The sequence below is a fragment of the Oncorhynchus kisutch genome, linkage group LG4 (genome assembly GCF_002021735.2).
Source record: "Oncorhynchus kisutch isolate 150728-3 linkage group LG4, Okis_V2, whole genome shotgun sequence".
Lineage (NCBI taxonomy): Eukaryota > Metazoa > Chordata > Actinopteri > Salmoniformes > Salmonidae > Oncorhynchus > Oncorhynchus kisutch.
In genome coordinates this window covers 74,572,842-74,591,937 of record NC_034177.2, presented here as the reverse complement: position 1 = coordinate 74,591,937, position 19,096 = coordinate 74,572,842, and the positions used below count along the sequence as shown (strand labels likewise).

The 19,096-nt window shown below is 42.0% G+C and overlaps 2 protein-coding genes across 11 annotated transcripts; one reads left to right on the top strand and one right to left on the bottom strand.

Moving 5' to 3' along the window:
* Window positions 1–202: 202 nt before the first annotated feature.
* LOC109889984 (protein FAM149B1) lies at window positions 203–14,576 on the top strand. 5 transcript variants are annotated; one of them, XR_004209844.1, is made up of 20 exons: window positions 203–725; window positions 1,152–1,268; window positions 1,513–1,660; window positions 2,284–2,426; window positions 2,812–2,973; window positions 3,180–3,338; window positions 3,568–3,749; window positions 3,984–4,126; window positions 4,532–4,654; window positions 5,035–5,147; window positions 5,344–5,574; window positions 5,963–6,086; window positions 6,198–6,323; window positions 6,472–6,553; window positions 6,648–6,797; window positions 6,984–7,529; window positions 8,286–8,321; window positions 13,472–13,595; window positions 13,752–13,835; window positions 14,257–14,576. XR_004209844.1 is itself a non-coding variant. In XM_020481897.2 (16 exons), exons 1-16 carry the CDS (start codon window positions 679–681, stop codon window positions 7,064–7,066), a joined length of 2,079 nt encoding a protein of 692 aa, XP_020337486.1. In that variant the 5' UTR covers window positions 203–678; the 3' UTR covers window positions 7,067–8,029. The 5 variants fall into 5 exon arrangements, 4 of the variants coding, with proteins under 4 accessions (XP_020337486.1, XP_020337485.1, XP_020337487.1 ...); XM_020481897.2 differs by lacking the exons at window positions 8,286–8,321; window positions 13,472–13,595; window positions 13,752–13,835; window positions 14,257–14,576 and having other exon boundaries at window positions 4,532–4,600; window positions 6,984–8,029; XM_020481896.2 differs by lacking the exons at window positions 8,286–8,321; window positions 13,472–13,595; window positions 13,752–13,835; window positions 14,257–14,576 and having other exon boundaries at window positions 6,984–8,029.
* LOC109888805 (dnaJ homolog subfamily C member 9) lies at window positions 12,313–17,988 on the bottom strand. Of its 6 annotated transcripts, none has more exons than XM_031823622.1 (8): window positions 17,883–17,962; window positions 15,417–15,469; window positions 14,233–14,439; window positions 13,982–14,122; window positions 13,422–13,676; window positions 13,240–13,326; window positions 13,008–13,146; window positions 12,313–12,709 (listed from the first exon to the last, which is right to left on the bottom strand). In XM_031823622.1, exons 3-7 carry the CDS (start codon window positions 14,404–14,406, stop codon window positions 13,039–13,041), a joined length of 765 nt encoding a protein of 254 aa, XP_031679482.1. In that variant the 5' UTR covers window positions 14,407–14,439; window positions 15,417–15,469; window positions 17,883–17,962; the 3' UTR covers window positions 12,313–12,709; window positions 13,008–13,038. The 6 variants fall into 6 exon arrangements, with proteins under 6 accessions (XP_031679482.1, XP_020335569.1, XP_020335567.1 ...); XM_020479980.2 differs by having other exon boundaries at window positions 12,313–12,574; XM_020479978.2 differs by lacking the exon at window positions 15,417–15,469 and having other exon boundaries at window positions 14,233–14,419; window positions 17,883–17,988.
* Window positions 17,989–19,096: the final 1,108 nt, after the last annotated feature.

The following is a 19,096-nucleotide window of genomic DNA, read 5'->3' as shown; positions in this document are numbered from 1 at the left end:
ATCAATAGAAAAGTTGTACAATTTACAAAAAATGTGGAATTACAATTGTTTTGAATTCTATACGTAGACAACGTTCCCAGGTGAGAGACGGACATAATTTTGTAGCGCAATAGGAATATCGCACAGAACACAGGGAGTTGTAGTCTTTTCTATTTTTGTAAAAGGTCATTTAGAGGAGATCAAAATACATTTCCCGTGAGGTATAGGGATAAGAAAGTTAGGTATCCATGACAGCCTTGTTATTGTTGTCGTGAGGGATGCTGTAGTTAATGGCTATATTGATTATTTTACTGGCACTGCCTGAAACATAACCTATAATACCATAATACTTTTAGGCCGCGTTTTATTTGAAGTATTCCACTGCATTGTATATTAATAGGCCACTTCGTGCACAACTGCGCGGTTTGGTTCTCCCTCAGTTAGCTAACGTAGATTGCTAATATAGATTGCTAGCTAATGTTTGTTAACGTTAGCAAGTTCGCTGCAATTAAGTTCCACATCAAAGACAACGAAGCTAGCTAGCTAGGTAACTTGCTAGGGTGTACAGGTGTTATTGAACCGCGGGCGGCTGAAAATGACAAACCTCTGCCAAAAGGGCAAGTGGGGCCATGAATCAGAGGGAAGCACGGTGAGAGAGGACACTCGGGGGGGCATGAGGCGATAAAAACGGAGAAAAAGATGATTTCGCGATACACCAGGCGGCCGGTAACGCACAGTCTTGAGATGTAAGTAATAGTTGCTAGCTAGTGGACAAGTTTGTCATTCTTTGTTAACTGTAATTTCTGTCATTCGAGATTGAAATATGGTAACCTGATTGACTAAAGTTAGATTGTTGGTTAGCTAATTATCGGGTGACAACGTAAAGGATAATGTAGTGATCATGTGAGAGCCCATTTGTCAAACCAAGCCAAGGTCAGTTGCCTCCATTACACAAATGGATGCAATAGGATGATGTTGTTCAATGCTGTAACTGATGACGTAAGAGTCCCACTTCTACCTCATATTTCACTTCTTGTTTGTTTGGGATCAATGTCTTTTTACAACAATAAATATCAACCCACCAAAGTATTACAATGAAAGATATATATATATATATATCAATGCTATTGCTAATTCATGTTTTATTCAGCTATATTTTCCCTTCTCTGCAGTCGTGGCTTATCCCGAAGCCACCTTGACCATCACCCTCTCCCAGAAGAGGTAGACGATGACTTCCTCCCCCAGCACCTCCTCCATGACCTTCAGGAAGCTGTCTCAACTTACAACAGGTATGACCTGTTTTTCATGAACCGGACAGGTGAAAGCATGTACACTTGTAGGGAGCAGCCATATTGCTTTCACAGATTCTGTTTAGATGTGTGAAGGAGACAAAATAGAGGGAGGTAGCCAGTTACATAATCTGAACAGCACAGTAATATACCTCACTGCTCTAAAATATTCCCTGGTACACTCAACAACACACAACACTTTAACGTACAGCAACATGTAAACAATGTCTGTCCTCTGTTGCAGCTCAGAGACGACGTCTGCAGCCTCTAACCGGTCAGACTCTCCAACGGTCACCACTGGAAACACAACGCGGGCCTGGTCTGGGATCCACAGCTACACAGGGACAGGCATCTCTACAGAGAGGAGCTCTGTCTTCTCCTGGGGCTATGATGTGAGTCTCACCTCACCTTCTCAGCTGGCTGCCAGAATCTTTCAGTTCAAATGCCCTATGTTCTGAGTATTTTGAAGTGCATATATAGCGAGGCATAGCCATGCTGAATGCTACAACAGTCTTGTATGCAGATTACCATTAAATTAGAGTAATCATGTTTGTATTGTAATGACTTAGTAATGAGGACAATCTGCTCTGTCTGCAGAGGTCATTTCCCTCATGGTTTCGCTTCGTCGTGATGCTGAGCTTTCTAGAGCTTGTCTTCAGAAACAAAACAAAAAATCTCTGATTTATTTACACAGCCATGTCCTCAGAAGGCCTCATAGAACTCATACCCCTACAGTCCTAAATTACGAACTTAACATTGTACAGTACACACAAACACTCGCCTGTGCACGCACACACAGTCTCTGAAATATACATGCAAATGGTACTACTTGCTCCAGCACAATCACTTACACAGTCACCTGGGAGCCATGTAGCGTGCTGTGAAATGAACAGCGCTCAGCGACATGCTGCTAATAATTGATAAGTAGCTTGAAAAGCAACGACCTTCTGTCATAGTGTGCCTCTCGGTCGGGGCTCTTCTCACTCTTTTTCCCTTCCCTCTCTCCATCCCTCAGGAGTTTGACAAGGCGGCGTCGCGACAGGTGCAGCAAATGTTTGAGGAGATTGATGAGGAGCTTTACGAGGGGCGGGGTGGGGCGCATCTACTGGGGCTGCAAGATGAGTGTCATCAGTGGGCATTCAGGTTCCCTCACTTACGGTGGGTCCTCACCCTACACCCCCTCATCTCACACATTACTGCCACTCTAGCCTGGCTCCTTCCACTTCTCACCTGTAAATGTATTGCTGAAGGTCATTTGGCTGCTGTATAGTGATACTTCTTAAAAAGAGCAGTCTAACTTAAAGATACCTAAGATAAATCTGATTTAGATTTGTTTGCAAATCCGAGAAGGAACTACTTACCACATAATGATCGGCCCAAAACCATTGGGCCCCTATACACAATGAGAGTGTGTCCTAGACCATTGGCTCAGCATTACAAAATTAAATTGTTAATCAAATAAATTAATTTTCCTGTCAGTTTGATTCATTTAAGTTCTAATCACTGTTTCACCTCCTATCCACCCTACTATGTGAACCCACAGGATTCTGGGTAGTCAACTGGTGTGTCCCAGTGACGAGGGCTTTCAGTGGTACGCAATCTCAGGGAAGGGGACCGGGACACCCGCCAGCACCACTGCAGCTGGACAGAAGGACAGCAGTAGTAGCAAGCCCCAGGATAAGGACAAGCCCGGCCCCAGCACAGAGTGAGCACTAGCTACTGATGTTGTTAACCCATCAATTATAGATTACTGTTGGCTTTGTGGTTTTGTGACCTACATACTGTGTGGCTTGTCAAACAACAAGTGAACTAAGTAACACAAGGCATACTGGCACTGGCTAGTCTAAAAAGTTTGGACTGATGCTGTTGAGAAACCGATGTCAGTGTGAACCATGTTGTTTGTGTGTCCAGTCTGTGTGTGCAGGGGAGAAGGGCTGTGCTGTCCAGGCCCTGTGTGGCAGTTGACCACCCCCCTGGTACTCCCAGTGGATCCAGAGGTCATGACATGCCCAAGGTGATTGAGGCTGAAGGCCTGATGGAGGAGTACCTGGCCTTTGACAGCAGGGACCTGTGAGTCACCACCCAGCTCTCCTATTTAGGACGCTTTAAATATAGGGGCATTTCAAATACTTTAAAGTATGGTGCACTTGATTGAGCTTGTAGCCTACTTTTAGGATTATCCCAAGGGTTCCATTGTACCAAGTAACCTAAAACAAAGCTTAGTATTTGAAAGACTTTGACATTATTTTGCAGAAGGTTTGTTGTGTTGATGGTTTAATCTGTGGTTTGACTTTTACAGGGATGATGAGTGGGAGCAGGGGTGGGTGGGGGCTGGTCGGCGGAGGTACTGCCTGCCTCCTGTGTCTCCCTATCGCTGTCGCAGACAGGCGGCCCTGGACTTGCTCTTTGACGACGTGTGGCGAGAGCTGGTTGGCTGGATGGAGGAGCTGGTCCGCAGGCATTGGGAGGGCTATGTCTCAGGTAGGACTACAGGGCTATGTCTCAGGTAGGACCACAGGGCTATGTCTCAGGTAGGACCACAGAGCAAAATCTCAGGTAGGACCACAGGACTATGTCTCAAGTAGGACCACAGGACTATGTCTCAAGTAGGACCACAGGGCTATGTCTTATAGGCACTTTTGACTTGTCATTGACTTTTAAACCAACAAATCCATCAGTCAAATTGACAGTATTCTGCCCCCTTCTTATTGACAGATGATGAGAAGACTGCAGTGAACTTCAGCCCATCACAGTCTGATGCTGAGAATTCTTTCCTGCTTCTGTCCACACATCCCACCCTTCTCCCCAGGCTAGGCCAGATCAGGGTGCCCCAGCTAACAGGCAGCCTGCTACCCCAGGTCAGTGCCCTGAGAGGGGGTTGAAGGACCACCTTCTCAGAGAGTGGAACATCCTACTCCTAGGATGTAGGTTTTATGTCAATAAGAAATGTTAATAAGCACTGTGATTGAACTCCATAATAACCTTCAGATGTGTTTGAGAGTTTAGGACAAATTCGGCAAACTGAAAACAGTCACACTGATGCTGAATTGTTTTCCCCTGCTGTCCGTAGTTCTTCTCACTCTTGTTTTGAAGGCTATCAATTCATTAACTTTAATCCTTTTTTCTTTCCTTCCTTCTTTTTGTCCCCTACTCTGTCTTGTTCCTTGGTCTGTTTCACACCTTTCAAACCAACAACCTTGTATCTGTCCACCTCACTCTCTCCTTTTCTCTCTCTCATTTGGTCATCCGTTTTTCCCCCAAAGACCACAAAATCAAGGGTCTCAAAGCACAAGTCCAGACGGAAATCCAAAAAGCAGAAAAAGCCATCCACTGTATGTAACTCTCACCCAGAGCCAAAATGGCACCGATCGACGCCATCCACAGCGGCATGTTATTATTCACTCCTAGACTGAATGTGCTTGTGCCTGTTGAATAACACAAACCATACCACTTTTAGTCACTTTCATACTTCTTAACCAATTGTTGAGTATTTATTTTACACACGTCTCTTATTTAGTTCAATAATGACCATTTTGGAATGCTTTTATTTACTTCCCGCTTTAATTTGCTATTTTGTCTAATCGTCTGTTTGGTCTCAAGTGGGTGGTGGTATGTCGTCTCCATCTGGTTGCATGTAGAAAATCCAAGTTGGAGCTGACTGTGGTGACGTGCAAGTGTCCGTAGGGATGATGTGGCTTTTTTTTTTAGGTGAATGACCACTTTTGCCTAGTCTAACTGTCTTCTTCTGCCTCCCTCCCTCCTACAGTCCAGTCGGGTACCAGTAGGGGCAGCGGTGACGCATCACAACCTCAACGACCTCATAGTGATCCACGGCATCCCCCTGCAGCAGAGGAACCTGGGCGTGATGGAGAGAGCTCAGTATGGAGACTGATCATACTCATGATGATACTATAACAATCTTTATTAGTAGAGTGTAGCATAAGGAGTTAACTGTAGCCGTGAACCACTCACCTTTTATCTCATTAAATAAGAGAGCAAGAGACTGTTATTAGCTATGGATATGTAGGTTTTTGCATATGTTACTTTGAGTTAAGGTTCACTGCTTCCTTCTCAGGGATCCTGAGGAGAGGGTGGTGGTGACCCATCGGCCAGGGTCCAGTGTGATTCCGTCCAGCAAGCCCCGTCCTCGCCGGGTGCTAGAGCAGAGCTCCTCCTCCCTGTCCCGTCCGCCCCAGTCGGCGCTACGCCGTAACCCCCCCCCACGCACCCTTCTGCCATTGGTTCCCTGCCTGACACAGTTCAGTGCCGCCGGCTCCATGGAGGAGGTCATCCGTGGGACACGCCTGTGAGTTAACTTAAACGGGGTTACCCATTCTCCATCTGGTCCCTGTCCTCTTCCATGTACACCGCCTCCCTCCTCACTCGCGTCTTATTTATTGCTCTGAAGCTGGAGAACCGTCTGTTCAGAGAGATTACTTTGAAAGCTGTTTGCTGTTTAACTCTTGCCTTGTGGCATTCTGTTCAGCAGAAGGGAAGTGGAAGAGATGTGAGGAGTTGTGTGTGATTAAGTACCAACGGGTGAACTTTTAATGAACCCTGAGTTAAAGAAGATCTGTGTGAAGCATACAGTATACTTTGCCCTCATGTGGAATGATTTCAGTTTGCTCCATGTTAAAGAGACTTCTGTAACTTTATGGAAAGTGTGGAAAGTGAACAGGGCTGTTACTCTCCAGACCCACAGCCAGTGACCGCCTGGCCTCGCCTCTGATACCTCTGAGCAGGAACACACTCCTTCCCCCCATCGGCACAGAAGAAGCTGAACCCACGCACTCTGGACAGCACTTCAGACCTACTCAGGTATTGGATGAGTAGAACTCTGCATAATAGTTGTACATCTTGCACTGACTTGACAACACTTAAATCTATCACCTGCTAATAACACAACACAATTTTATTTTGTGTGTGTAGCGGCATAGAGGCTTGTCCAGTCGTGCCCATAGTGCTGTTACAGATGAAGCTGGTTGTTTGCTTCCTCGGGATCGGCTTCATCAATTGGACGTATTCTCCCGTCCCAACACCACCCACACCTACAGGGTATGGCTATAGTCACACACGGTAAAAGTTATTATACCACTACAGAACAATTTAGGCATATTTTGTAGGTTTGTATTGTAATGGATAAATATGGAATATGTTTGCCTGCGTCCCAGTCCGTGAGATTTAACTCTGGGTTCTGTTGCAGTCAGACACCCCTTACCGCCGCTCCTTCACGGTGCTGGACAACATTGGACAGGGGCGTCCTGGCAGAGAATCTTTGGGTACAGGTGGGCACCTCGTTTTACATTGAATACTGTACACAATTTCTACGCATTAATTTTTGTGGCTGACTCATTGACTCTCTGTCTGGGACACTGGCAGACTCTTTGGGCATTGGAGTGATGGGCATCAGTCTGGGCATCAGTCTGGGTATCAGCAGTTCCTCCTTCCTGGACTCCTTCATCCACCACCCTCTGGGCCACTCCCCCATCAAGGATGAGGAGGAGCCTGACACACAAGCCCCTCCCCCAGGTCAGTAGGAGCCATCTGTGGTCCTCATTTATAAAACATGTCGCTGGGTTGCGGTCTAATTATGTTTGAGAGAATTCGGTTGTAGCCTCTGGTTATCTAATGAGAAAAGTCATTATTTTCAGACAGATGATTTGAATATTAACTATCAATGCTCATTAACACTCATCTTTGTCCTGCTCTCCTCAGCTGTACTGGTGCCTGTGTCAGTCCCAGCACGCTCCTACAGCCGGGGGGGCTTCACATCCCGCAGTAGCAGACCTGGGTTGTAGTCCCTTCAACCGGTTGTCACTAGTTAACACAGCCACAAAGTCTTAATTATCATTAAACCCCACCCATTTCTACAATTTCTCTTCTTACAATATGATTTTAAACCTAACCACACTGCTAACCATATGCCTAACTTTAAAGTGAAAAATAAAAAGCTATACATTTTTTGCTAATTTTGACTTTGGCTGTGGAATTTGGCTTTGTGGCTGTGTTATCAACCTCGGCCGCCTCCACCAACCACACACCTCAGCACGGCAGGATGCAAGGCCCTGCTGCCACTCCCAACGGGGCCTTCAACAACACTTTATATAACAAGGAACATTTCTACATTGTACTGTTAGGTGATTTTATTTGATGCTTTTTTTGTTTTTCTAGAGCCCTATTTTTGTATGTTGGAACTCTGCTTACCTGGCTGCCAAAGACAGTAACCCGTCTCATTAAACCTACCTATCTGTATGTATGTTGGTATGTATATTGTTTATGTTCTCTGATCTCTATACTCTTAAATTCTTCTATGCAGGGAATGAGTCATTCTATGAAAATGGTGGCTTTTTGACCAGCCAATAAAAAGTTTTTACAAATTAGTCATAATAGTTAATGCCGTAACAATGTTAATGAAAATAAATGACAGCATATTATTTTTTGTATATTACATTAAAATGCTTGTGTTGCCTTTGTCACCGGTGTTCCCTATATTTGAATGACAATTAAGGCTTTCCAGAATGTAATTTGAGTATTTACTTTACATATATAATCCAAGACGAAAAAGGTTAATGATAATATATAAATTATTTAAACAAAACATTCTTCTATAACACCAGTGACAAACCTTCAGACTGTTCTAATAAAAACAGCAGGAACATTAACCAGTGAAAAAAATCTGCAGAAAATATAGAATATCTAAGATGGTGGCCACAGTAGCTCAAACCACACTTCTTAAATTGTGAATAAATTACTTAATCATGTGATTTGATCAATTATTTTAAACAAATGTCCTTTTCCCCATACTATAAACTTTTTTTTTACACCTTTATTTAACTAGACAAGTCAGTTAAGAACACTTTCTTATTTTCAATGACGGCCAAGGAACGGTGGGTTAACTGCCTTGTTCAGGGGCAGAACTACAGATTTTTACCTTATCAGCTCTGGGATTCAATCTTGCAATTTTACGGTTAACTAGTCCAACGCTCTAACCACCTGCCTCTCATTGCACTCCACAAGGAGCCTGCCTGTTACGTGAATGCAGTAGAAGCCACGGTAAGATGCTAGCTAGCATTAAACTTATCTTATAAACAATCATAATCACTAGTTATAACTAAACATGGTTGATGATATTACTCGTTTATCTAGTGTGTCCAGCATTGCATATAATCGATGCAACGCTGGGGGATGATTGAACAAAAGCGCATTTGCGAACAAAAGCACAATCTTTGCACGACTATCTGACCATAAACACCAATGCCTTTCTTAAAATCAATAAACAAAATTATATATTTTTAAATCTGCATATTTAGCTAAAAGAAATCCAGGTTAGCAGGCAATATTAACCAGGTGAAATGGTGTCACTTCTCTTGCGTTCATTGCACAGAGTCGGTATATGCAACAGTTTGGGTCGCCTGGCTCATTGCGAACAAATTTTCCAGAATTGTACGTAATTATGACATAACATTGAAGGTTGTACAATGTAACAAGAATATTTAGACTTATGGATGCCACCCGTTAGATGAAATACCGAACGGTTCCGTATTTCACTGAAATAATAAACGTTTTGTTTTCGACATGATAGTTTCCAGATTCGACCATATTAATGACCAAAGGCTCGTATTTCTGTGTGTTATGTTATAATTAAGTCTATGATTTGATATTTGATAGAGCAGTCTGACTGAGCGATGGTAGGCAGCAGCAGGCTCGTAAGCATTCATTCAAACAGCACTTTCGTGCATTTTGCCAGCAGCTCTTCGCAAGCACAGCGCTGTTTATGACTTCAAGTCTATCAGCCTAATGGCTGGTGTAACCGATGTGAAATGGCTAGCTAGTTAGTGGGGTGCGCGCTAATAGCGTTTCAAACGTCAATCGCTCTGAGACTTGGAGTAGTTATTCCCCTTGTTCTGCATGGGCCACGGCTTTTGTGGAGCGATGGGTAACGCTGCTTTGAGTGTGGCTGTTGTTGATGTGTTCCTGGTTCGAGCCCAGGTAGGGGCGAGGAGAGGGACGGAAGCTATACTGTTACACTGGCAATACTAAAGTGCCTATAAGAACATCCAATAGTCAAAGGTATATGAAATACAAATGGTATAGAGAGAAACAGTCCTATAAATACCTTATGAACTACAACCTAAAACCTCTTAACCTTGGAATATTGAAGTCTCATGTTAAAAGGAACCACCAACTTTCATATGTTCTCATGTTCTGAGCAAGGAACTAAAACGTTAGCTTTTTTACATGGCACATATTGCACTTTTACTTCTCCAACACTTTGTTTTTGCATTATTTAAACCAAATTGAACATGTTTCATTATTTATGAGGCTAAATAGATTTTTATTGATCTATTATATGAAGTTAAAATAAGTGTTCATTCAGTTGTTGTAATTGTCATTATTACAAATAAATAAATAGAAATCGGCCGATTAATCGTTATCAGCTTTTTTGGTCATCCAATAATCGGTGTCCGCATTGAAAAATCATAATCGGTCGACCTCTACTGCAGACTCACCATGTGCTTTTCAAAACAGCTCCAATGAACATTCAACCCAGGAAGAAATTCACAAGGATGTTGCTTTTATAAATGTTATTTAATGGCGTAACACCCCATTGACATGAAATTGAGGGACAGCTATTCCCTGTAAATGAGTTATATTTAGTTGACATTAGTTTAAGTAATCCACTAAATAACTAATACTTTCTAATGTATTATGACATTTAGAGTGGGAGAAAAATATATTTTCTACGAAATATATACAGTTGAAGTCAGAAGTTTACATAGGTTGGATTAACTTGTTTTTCAACCACTCCACAAATTTCGTGTTAAACTTTTGGCAAGTCGGTTAGGACATCTACTTTGTGCATGACACAAGTCCTTTTTCCAACAATTGTTTACAAACAGATTATTTTATTTAATCACAATTCCAATGGGTCAGAAGTTTACATACACTAAATTGACTGTGCTTTTATACAGCTTGGGAAATTCAAGAAAATGATGTCATGGCTTGAGATGCTTCCGATAGGCTAATTGACATCATTTGAGTAAATTGGAGGTGTATCTGTGGATGTATTTCAAGGCCAACCTTCAAACTCAGTGCCTCTGCTTGACATCATGGGAATAGGAAAAGAAATCAGCCAAGACCTCCCATTTTTAAAATGTATTTAGACCTTCAAGTCTGGTTCATCCTTGGGAGCAATTTCTAAATGCCTGAAGGTACCACGTTCATCTGTACAAACAATAGTGAGCAAGTATAAACACCATGGGACCGCGCAGCCGTCATACTGCTAAGGAGACGCATTTGGTCTCCTAGAGATTAACGTACTTGGTGCGAAAAGTGCAAATCAATCCCAGAACAACAGCAAAGGACCTTGTGAAGATGCTGGAGGAAACAGGTACAAATGTATCTATATCCACAGTAAAACGAGTCCTATATCGACATGACCTGAAAGTCCGCTCAGCAAGGAAGAAGCCACTGCTCCAAAACTGCCATAAAAAAAGCCAGACTACGGTTTGCAACTGTACATGAGAACAAAGATCGTACTTTTTGGAGAAATGTCCTCTGGTCTGATGAAACAAAAATAGAACTGTTTGGCCATAATGACCATCCTTATGTTTGGAGGAAAAAGGGGGAGGTTTGCAAGCCAAAGCACGGGGTGGCAGCATCATGTTGTGGGGGTGCTTTGCTGCAGGAGGGACTGGTGCACACAAAATAGATGGCATCATGAAGGAGCAAAATTATGTGGATATATTGAAGCAACATCTCAAGACATCAGTCAGGAAGTTAAAGCTTGGTCGCAAATGGGTCTTCCAAATGGACAATGACCCCAAGCATACTTCCAAAGTTGTGGAAAAATGGCTTAATGACAACAAAGTTAAGGTTTCAGAGTAGCCATCACAAAGCCCAGACCTCGATCCTATGGAAAATTTGTGGGCAGAACTGAAAAAGCGTGTGCGAGCAAGGAGGCCTACAAACCTGACTCAGCTACACCAGCTCTGTCAGGGGGAATGGGCCAAAATTCACCCAACTTATTGTGGGAAGCTTGTGGAAGGCTTCCTGAAACGTTTGACCCAAGTTAAACAATTTAAAGGCAATGCTACCAAATACTAATTGAGTGTATGTAAACTTCTGACCCACTGTGAATGTGATAAAAGAAATAAAAGCTGAAACAAAATATTATTTAAACTATTATTCTGACATTTCACATTCTTAAAATAAAGTGGTGATCCTAACTGACCTAAGACAGGGAATTCTTACTAGGATTAAATGTCAGGAATTGTGAAATACTGAGTTTAAATGTATGTACGTCTGACTTCAACTGTGTATATATAGTGCATTTGGAAAGTTTTCAGACCCCTTCCCTTTTTCCACATTTTGTTACGTTATAGATTCATCTTGATGAAACCAAGATTTAACTCTTTGGCCAGAATGCCAAGCGTCACGTCTGGAAGAAACGTGGCACCATCCCTACAGTGAAGCATGGTGGTGGCAGCATCATGCTGTGGGGATATTTTCCAGTGTCAGGGACTGGGAGACTAGTCAGGATAAAGGGAAAGATGAACAGAGCAAAGTACAGCGCGATCCTTGATGAAAACCTGCTCCAGAGTGCTCAGGACCTCAGACTGGGGCAAAGCTTCACCTTCCAACAGGACAACGACCCTAAGCACACAGCCAAGACAATGCAGGAGTGGCTTCGGGACAAGGCTATGAATGTCATTGAGTGGCCCAGCCAGAGCCCGGACTTGAACCCAATCGAACATCTCTGGAGAGACCTGAAAATAGCTGTACAGCGACGACCCTATCCAACCTGTCAGAGCTTGAGAGGATCTGCAGAGAAGAATGGGAGAAACTCCCCAAATACAGGTGTGCCAAGCTTGTAGCGTCATACCCAAGAATACTCGAGGCTGTAATCGCTGCCAAAGGTGCTTCAACAAGGCACTGAGTAAAGCGTCTGAATATTTATGTAAATATTATAGCACATTTTAAATAAATTTGTAAAAATGTCTAAAACTGTTTTTGCTTTGTCATTATGGGGTATTATGTGTAGATTGAGGAAAAACATGTTTTTTAATACATTTTAGAACAAGGCTGTAAAGTAGTACTGTGGGGGGGGAAAAATCAAGGGGTCTGAATACTTTCTGAACGCACTATATACAAATAGTTTGCAATATCTGTTTTACATATGTTTTATTAACAAAACACTTAAATTAAAACAACATGTCATTATCTAACATACGTGTTTTTCCTGGTGGTTAATGTAGGGGACAGGAAAGACAATTTTCGTAGGATGACCCGAATGGCAAGTCCAACTATGCAGGAGAAACAAAAGCCTTTTGAAGACTGACATGCTTCGACTGGTTTCTTTGTACTTTTATAAGCACATTACCTTTATTTTCCCATGTAAAAAAGACAAGCACAAAACTTTGGGGTTTCACATAGCATACCTTAATGGGAAGAGAAAAGACAAGCCTTAGAGAGACTCCAACTAAAAGGTAGGTGTTAGATGTTTTCCTAACAAACCTTAATGTGATGAGGGCTTAGTGTAAGGCACAGGAGACTTTTGAGGGAATAGAGGGGCTGTTTAAGTACTGGGACAATTCACCTCACTGCAGTAGAAGCCATATTCTACTTTCAGCAGAGGTGCTAGCGGAGCTTAGATCAGTAAGATAATTTGTAAAGAAATACGTGATAGATGTGTGACTAGGGGGCATGCAGGTGTCAAGTTTTGATAAAAAATGTTACCTTAACCTCTACCTTCAAGGGTTTGAAGTCTTCACTTTTTTCCGTTCCCTCCTGCTTTGGCTTTTCCTCCCTTGGAGTATTTAGCTTCCAGGTCAGACAGGAAAGAGTTTAAATTCTGCTCTCTGGACTTCTGCTTTTGCTGTTAACGAGACAAAAATACACACCATTAATGCTGTACCTGAACCCCTAAAACAGTCACCAGTTAAGATCTTGGTTGTGTGATTCAACTTACCTTTAAAATAATCACAAGACTGTCATCAGCATCATTGAGTCCCATCTCTCTCTGCCTCTCCTCAGCTTCTTGTCTTTCTTCATCAGCCTGGAAGAACAAAGTATTCTCACAAATATGAACTAAAAAGAATTACCAACAGAGGAAGTGAGTGTGTACAAGTATTTGTATAAAGCACACTGTACCTTATGTTTGCGTGTTTTCTTCTTCCTGGTGCTCTCCTGGGTGAAAGCAGGGTAGGCCGTGAGCTCCCCTGCCTGGATGGCTGTCTGTATAAGGGCTGTGATCCTGGGCTCGTCCTCCTGAGAGCAGCACAGGGCTGAGGCCATGATGGCGTCCATGTTCCCCTGGTGCTGCAGGTAAATCTGCATCACATCCTGCCTCTCCTCCTCCGTGCCTTTGTACTTCCTCTCAAACTCCTGGATGTCCTCCAATGTGATCTAATGAAGGAGAGATGGTTGTTAGAACAAATTCTAATTGTGACATTATACTGGGTGTTTGTTATTTGCTTCCAGGCGGATAAAGAAAGTCAAGAAGCTGGGGAGATACAGAGGAAGATGGTACTGGGTGATGCTGATGACAGTCTTGTAATGATTAAGGTACATTACTCAAAATTACACACGTCTAGTGACTATTTTATGGCTAAGGTATGAAAAAGAAAAGTTCTCTCAGGAGGGCCTAAAAAGTAAATACGGTGTATGGAGAAGATGTTAATCAGCTTTAGATAGTTATATAGTTAGGCTACCTTAGGGAACAGCAACCTCCAGTACTCCTCCCAGCATTGGTCCTGCTGCAGTGAGTCAGAATCCTCAGCCACAAGTCCCTGCTCATCATACACTGCCCTCTGCTCCTTGTCACTCAACACGGCATATAACTTCCCAAGCACCTGAAAGATAGGGGCTAGGTAAATACAGTAAAATACAACTCTAGACAGTTAGCTAGGTGAACTAGGCTAACTGCAGATTTGAGTAGGTGTTTTAGATGACACTTTCCCACCTGAAATTTCTCTGTTGCCTGCAGGTCTTCGGGAGCACGATCTGGGTGAACCCTGAGCGACACCTTGTAGTAGCTGTGTCGGATCTCTGCGTCTGTCGCCTCCTTGGAAACGCCCAGCACCCCATAGAGGCTGGAGGTGTTGAACAGTGCTTGACACTGGTCGAGTAGCCACATCCCGATCTGTCAGCTTTAGGTTAAAAGGGAAATCTGCGATTGAAACGATGAAATAACACATATCGAATCATGTCGTAACCAAAAAAAGTATTCAGCAAATCTCAATATATTTGAATCTCTTTGAGATTCTTCAAAGTAGCCACCCTTTGCCTTCATGACAGTTTTGCACATTCTTGGCATTCTCTCAACCAACTTCATGAGATAGTCACCTAGAATGCATTTCAATTAACAGGTATGCCTTCTTAAAAGTTAATTTGTGGAATTTCTTTCCTTTGTGTTTGAGCCAAATCAGTTGTGTTGTGACAAGGTAGGCGGGTATAGAGAAGACAGCCCTATTTGGTAAAAGACCAAGTCCATATTATGGCGTGAACAGCTCAAATAAGCAAAGAGAAAAGACATTCCATCATTACTTTAAGACATGAAGGTCAGCCAATGAGGAGAATTTCAAGAACATTAAAAATGTATTAAAGTGCAGTCGCAAAAACCATCAAGAGCTATGATGAAACTGGCTCTCATGAGGACCGCCACAAGAAAGGAATACCCAGAGTTACCTATGTTGCAGAGGATAAGTTCATTAGAGTTACCAGCTTCAGAAATGGCAGCCCACATAAATGCTTCACAGAGTTCAAGTAACAGACACATCTCAACATCAATGTTCAGAAGAGACTGCGTGAATCAGGCCTTCGTGGTCAAATTTCTGCAGAGAAATCACTACTAAAGGTCACCAATAAGAAGAAGAGACTTGCCTGGCCTCCACAATCACCCGACCTCAAAACAATTGAGATGGTTTGGGATGAGTTGGACCGCAGAGTGAAGGAAAAGCAGCCAACAAGTGCTCAACATATGTGGGAACTCCTTAAAGACTGTTGAAAAAGCATTCCAGGTTAAGCTGGTTGAGAGAATGCCAAAATTGTGCAAAGCTGTCATCAAGGCAAATGGTGGCTACTTTGTTTAACACTTGTTTGGTTACTACATGATTCCATCTTTAAAAATATTTGTATATATTTCACCTTTCTTTAACCAGGTAGGCCAGTTGAGGCAAGTTCTAATTTACAACTGTGACCTGGCCAAGATAAAGCAGTGTGACAAAAACAACAACACAGAGTTACACATGGGATAAACAAACATACAGTCAATAACACAATACAAAAATATATGTACAGTGTGTGCAAATGTAGTAAGATTAGGGAGGTAAGGCAATAGGAGAAATAATTACAATTTAGCATTAACACTAGAGTGATATATGTGCAGATGATGATGTGCAAGTAGAGATACTGGGGTGCAAAATAGCAAAAATAAATAAAGTGTTGAAGGCTTCACTATTATACTACAATGTTGAAAATAGTACAAAATAAAGAAAAACTTGAATGAGTAGGTGTGTCCAAACTTTGAATAGTACTGTATATACAGTTGAAGTCGTAAGTTTACATACACTTGGAGTCATTAAAACTCGTTTTCAACCACTCCACAAATTTCTTGTTAACAAACTATAGTTTTGGCAAGTCGGTTACGACATCTACTTTGTGCATGACACAAGTAATTTTTCCAACAATTGTTTAACTTATAATTCACTGTATCACAATTCCAGTAGGTCAGAAGTTTACATACACTAAGTTGACTGCCTTTAAACAGCTTGGGAAATTCCAGAAAATGATGGCATGGCTTTAGAAGCTTCTGATAGGCTGATTGACATCATTTGAGTCAATTGGAGGTGTACCTGTGGATGTATTTCAAGGCCTACCTTCAAACTCAGTGCCTCTTTGCTTAACATCATGGGAAAATCAAAAGAAATCAGCCAAGACCTCAGAAAAACAATTGTAGACTTTCACAAGTCTGGTTCATCCTTCGGAGCAATTTCCACACCCCTGAAAGTACCATGTTCATCTGTACAAACAATAGCAAGCAACTATAAACACCATGGGACCACGCAGCCGTCATACCGCTAAGGAAGGAGACGCGTTCTGTCTCCTAGAGATGAACGTACTTTGGTGAGAAAAGTGCAAATCAATCCCAGAACAACAGCAAAGGACCTTGTGAAGATGCTAGAGGAAACGGATATAAAAGTATCGATATCCACAGTAAAACAAGTCCTATATCGACATAACCTGAAAGGCTGCTCAGCAAGGAAGAAGCCACTGCTCCAAAACCGCCATAAAAAAAGCCTGACTACGGTTTGCAACTGCACATGGGGACAAATATCGTACTTTTTGGAGAAATGTCCTCTGATCTGATGAAACAAAAATATAACTGTTTGGCCTTAATGATCATCGTTATGTTTGGAGGAAAAAGGGGGAGGCTTGCAAGCCGAAGAACAGCATCCCAACCGTGAAGCACGGGGGTGGCAGCATCATGTTGTGGGGGTGCTTTGCTGCAGGAGGGACTGGTGCACTTCACAAAATAGATGGCATCATGAGGTAGGATGTGGATTTATTGAAGCAACATCTCAAGACAATTGAAGTTAAAGCTTGGTCACAAATGGGTCTTCCAAATGGACAATGACCCCAAGCATACTTCCAAAGTTGTGGCAAAATGGCTTAAGGACAACAAAGTCATGGTGTTGGAGTAGCCATCACAAAGCCCTGACCTCAATCCTATAGAAATGTGTGGGGAAAGTGTGTGCGAGCAAGTAGGCCTTACAAACCTGTCTCAGTTACACCAGCTCTGTCAGGAGGAATTGGCCAAAATTCACCTAACTTATGGTTAAAACATTTGACCCAAGTTAAACAATTTAAAGGCAATGCTACCAAAAACTAATTGAGAGTATTTAAACTTCTGACCCACTGGGAATGTGATGAAAGAAATAAAAGCTGAAATAAATAATTCTCTACTATTATTCTGACATTTCACATTCTTAAAATAAAGTGGTGATCCTAACTGACCTAAGAAAAGGGAATTTTTACTAGGATTAAATGTCAGGAATTGTGAAAAACTGAGTTTAAATGTATTTGACTAAGGTGTATGTAAACTTCCCGACTTCAAGTGTGTATATATATATATATATATATATCACTGAGGGCTGGAGAAATGTAACCACATAACGTTATAGCCAATGATTCTTGAAGAATATAACTTATAAATCACTCATGAGCTTAGTTCAACTGCTGTACCCCATCAGAACCCAAAATACAATATTGTTTAACTCCATTGTTTGTAAACAATGACATTTTAGGCTAACACTGTATTGCGTCAAAACATGATTAAAACTGCAATTGTATTCCCGTTGATGTTCAGGCCTTGTAGCTACTGTATGTATGCATGCATAGCTAGTTTTGTCCATCAATTTTGAGTGGTTCGCTTACGTACTTCGCTACATTTCTCCAGCCCTCTTGTTTACCAAAACAGTGGCAATGTCGCCCTTTTTTTTCTTTTTTTTAAATGCAGTGCAGAAAGCCCCTGTAAATGATTTCAAAACAATTATTGTCTGCACACGTTATTCATAACGTTATTTGTAATAGCGTTTTAAAACCTCTACCTACCTTGAAACCTTCTTCTTTATCAAAATGGTGGATATCTGGTTGAAAGCTTCACTTGCTTTGTTTACAAAATTTGGCGCGCTGTCCTGTCAACGGAGTGTACGTAGCGTAAACGCACTTCCTTTTTTTTTGCGTGTGTTACGTTTGTGTGGCTTTCACTAGTTACCACAGCCGCAAAGTCTATCGTAAAAGATAATGAAAAACGTGCTTAATATGTCTTAATTTAAGGTTAGTGTTAGGCATACAGTTAGCAGTTTGGTGAAGGTTAGGTTTCAAATCTCAATTTTAGAAGATACATGTTTTGTTTTTTGTTTTTTTACATGGGCGGGGTTTATGACTTTGACTGTGGTAACTATTTGTGTCAATCATTTTAGGCACAGGTTGACGAACACCCATTCTGTCTGTTGAAGCAGGTACAGTGACTTAGCGAGTGGCGGGGTGGTCGGGCACAGCATCAGTAGCTGTGCCACTACAGATTCTGGGTTCGAGTGAGTCCAGGCTCTGTCGTATGAAACGCCATTGGTGCGGCTGGTTTCCGGGTTAAACGGGCATTGTATCAAGAAGCAGTGCGGCTTGGTTGGGTTCTGTTTCGGAGGACGCACGGCTTACCGGAGTCCGTACGGGGTTGCAGCGATGAGACGAGACTGTAACTGCCAATTGGATACCACGAAATTTGGGAGAAAAAGTAGTACTTTTTTTTTTATGAAAAAAAAAAAACTGTGACTTCGCCTACAAAACTTCTCGTTCTGAAAATGGCCTATGTGGAATCGATATGAGTCAGAAACATTTATTCTAGTGTCAAAATTGACTACAAAGTGTAAATAGGTAAATGTTGGTCATAAAGTCAGTCTTGTCCAAAACAGATTGATAGCAAGAAAAAAATGTAACTGAATGAAGGATATCCTAACAGTTTTCCTTGGTTTGGGTTAATTTAATCCTGCCCACAGCTGGCTGCTCCCAAGTAATCATCAATTCGGAGTAGCTGCAGGCAATGCCATTGTAAAGCCCATGGTCAATTTTGTTTGATATTGGTCAGTGTTATCCGGGATCCTTGGGACATACCTACCCTAAATCTTAACCATTCCTTACCATTTTAGATTTCAACTTCAATAGGGTAGGGACAACTTTGCTACTATTTCACACCAGCCAGCTGAAGCTAATTGCCAATATAATTTGGCTACCTGTTCCCACCTTCAAACACAACAAGAGACACCCAC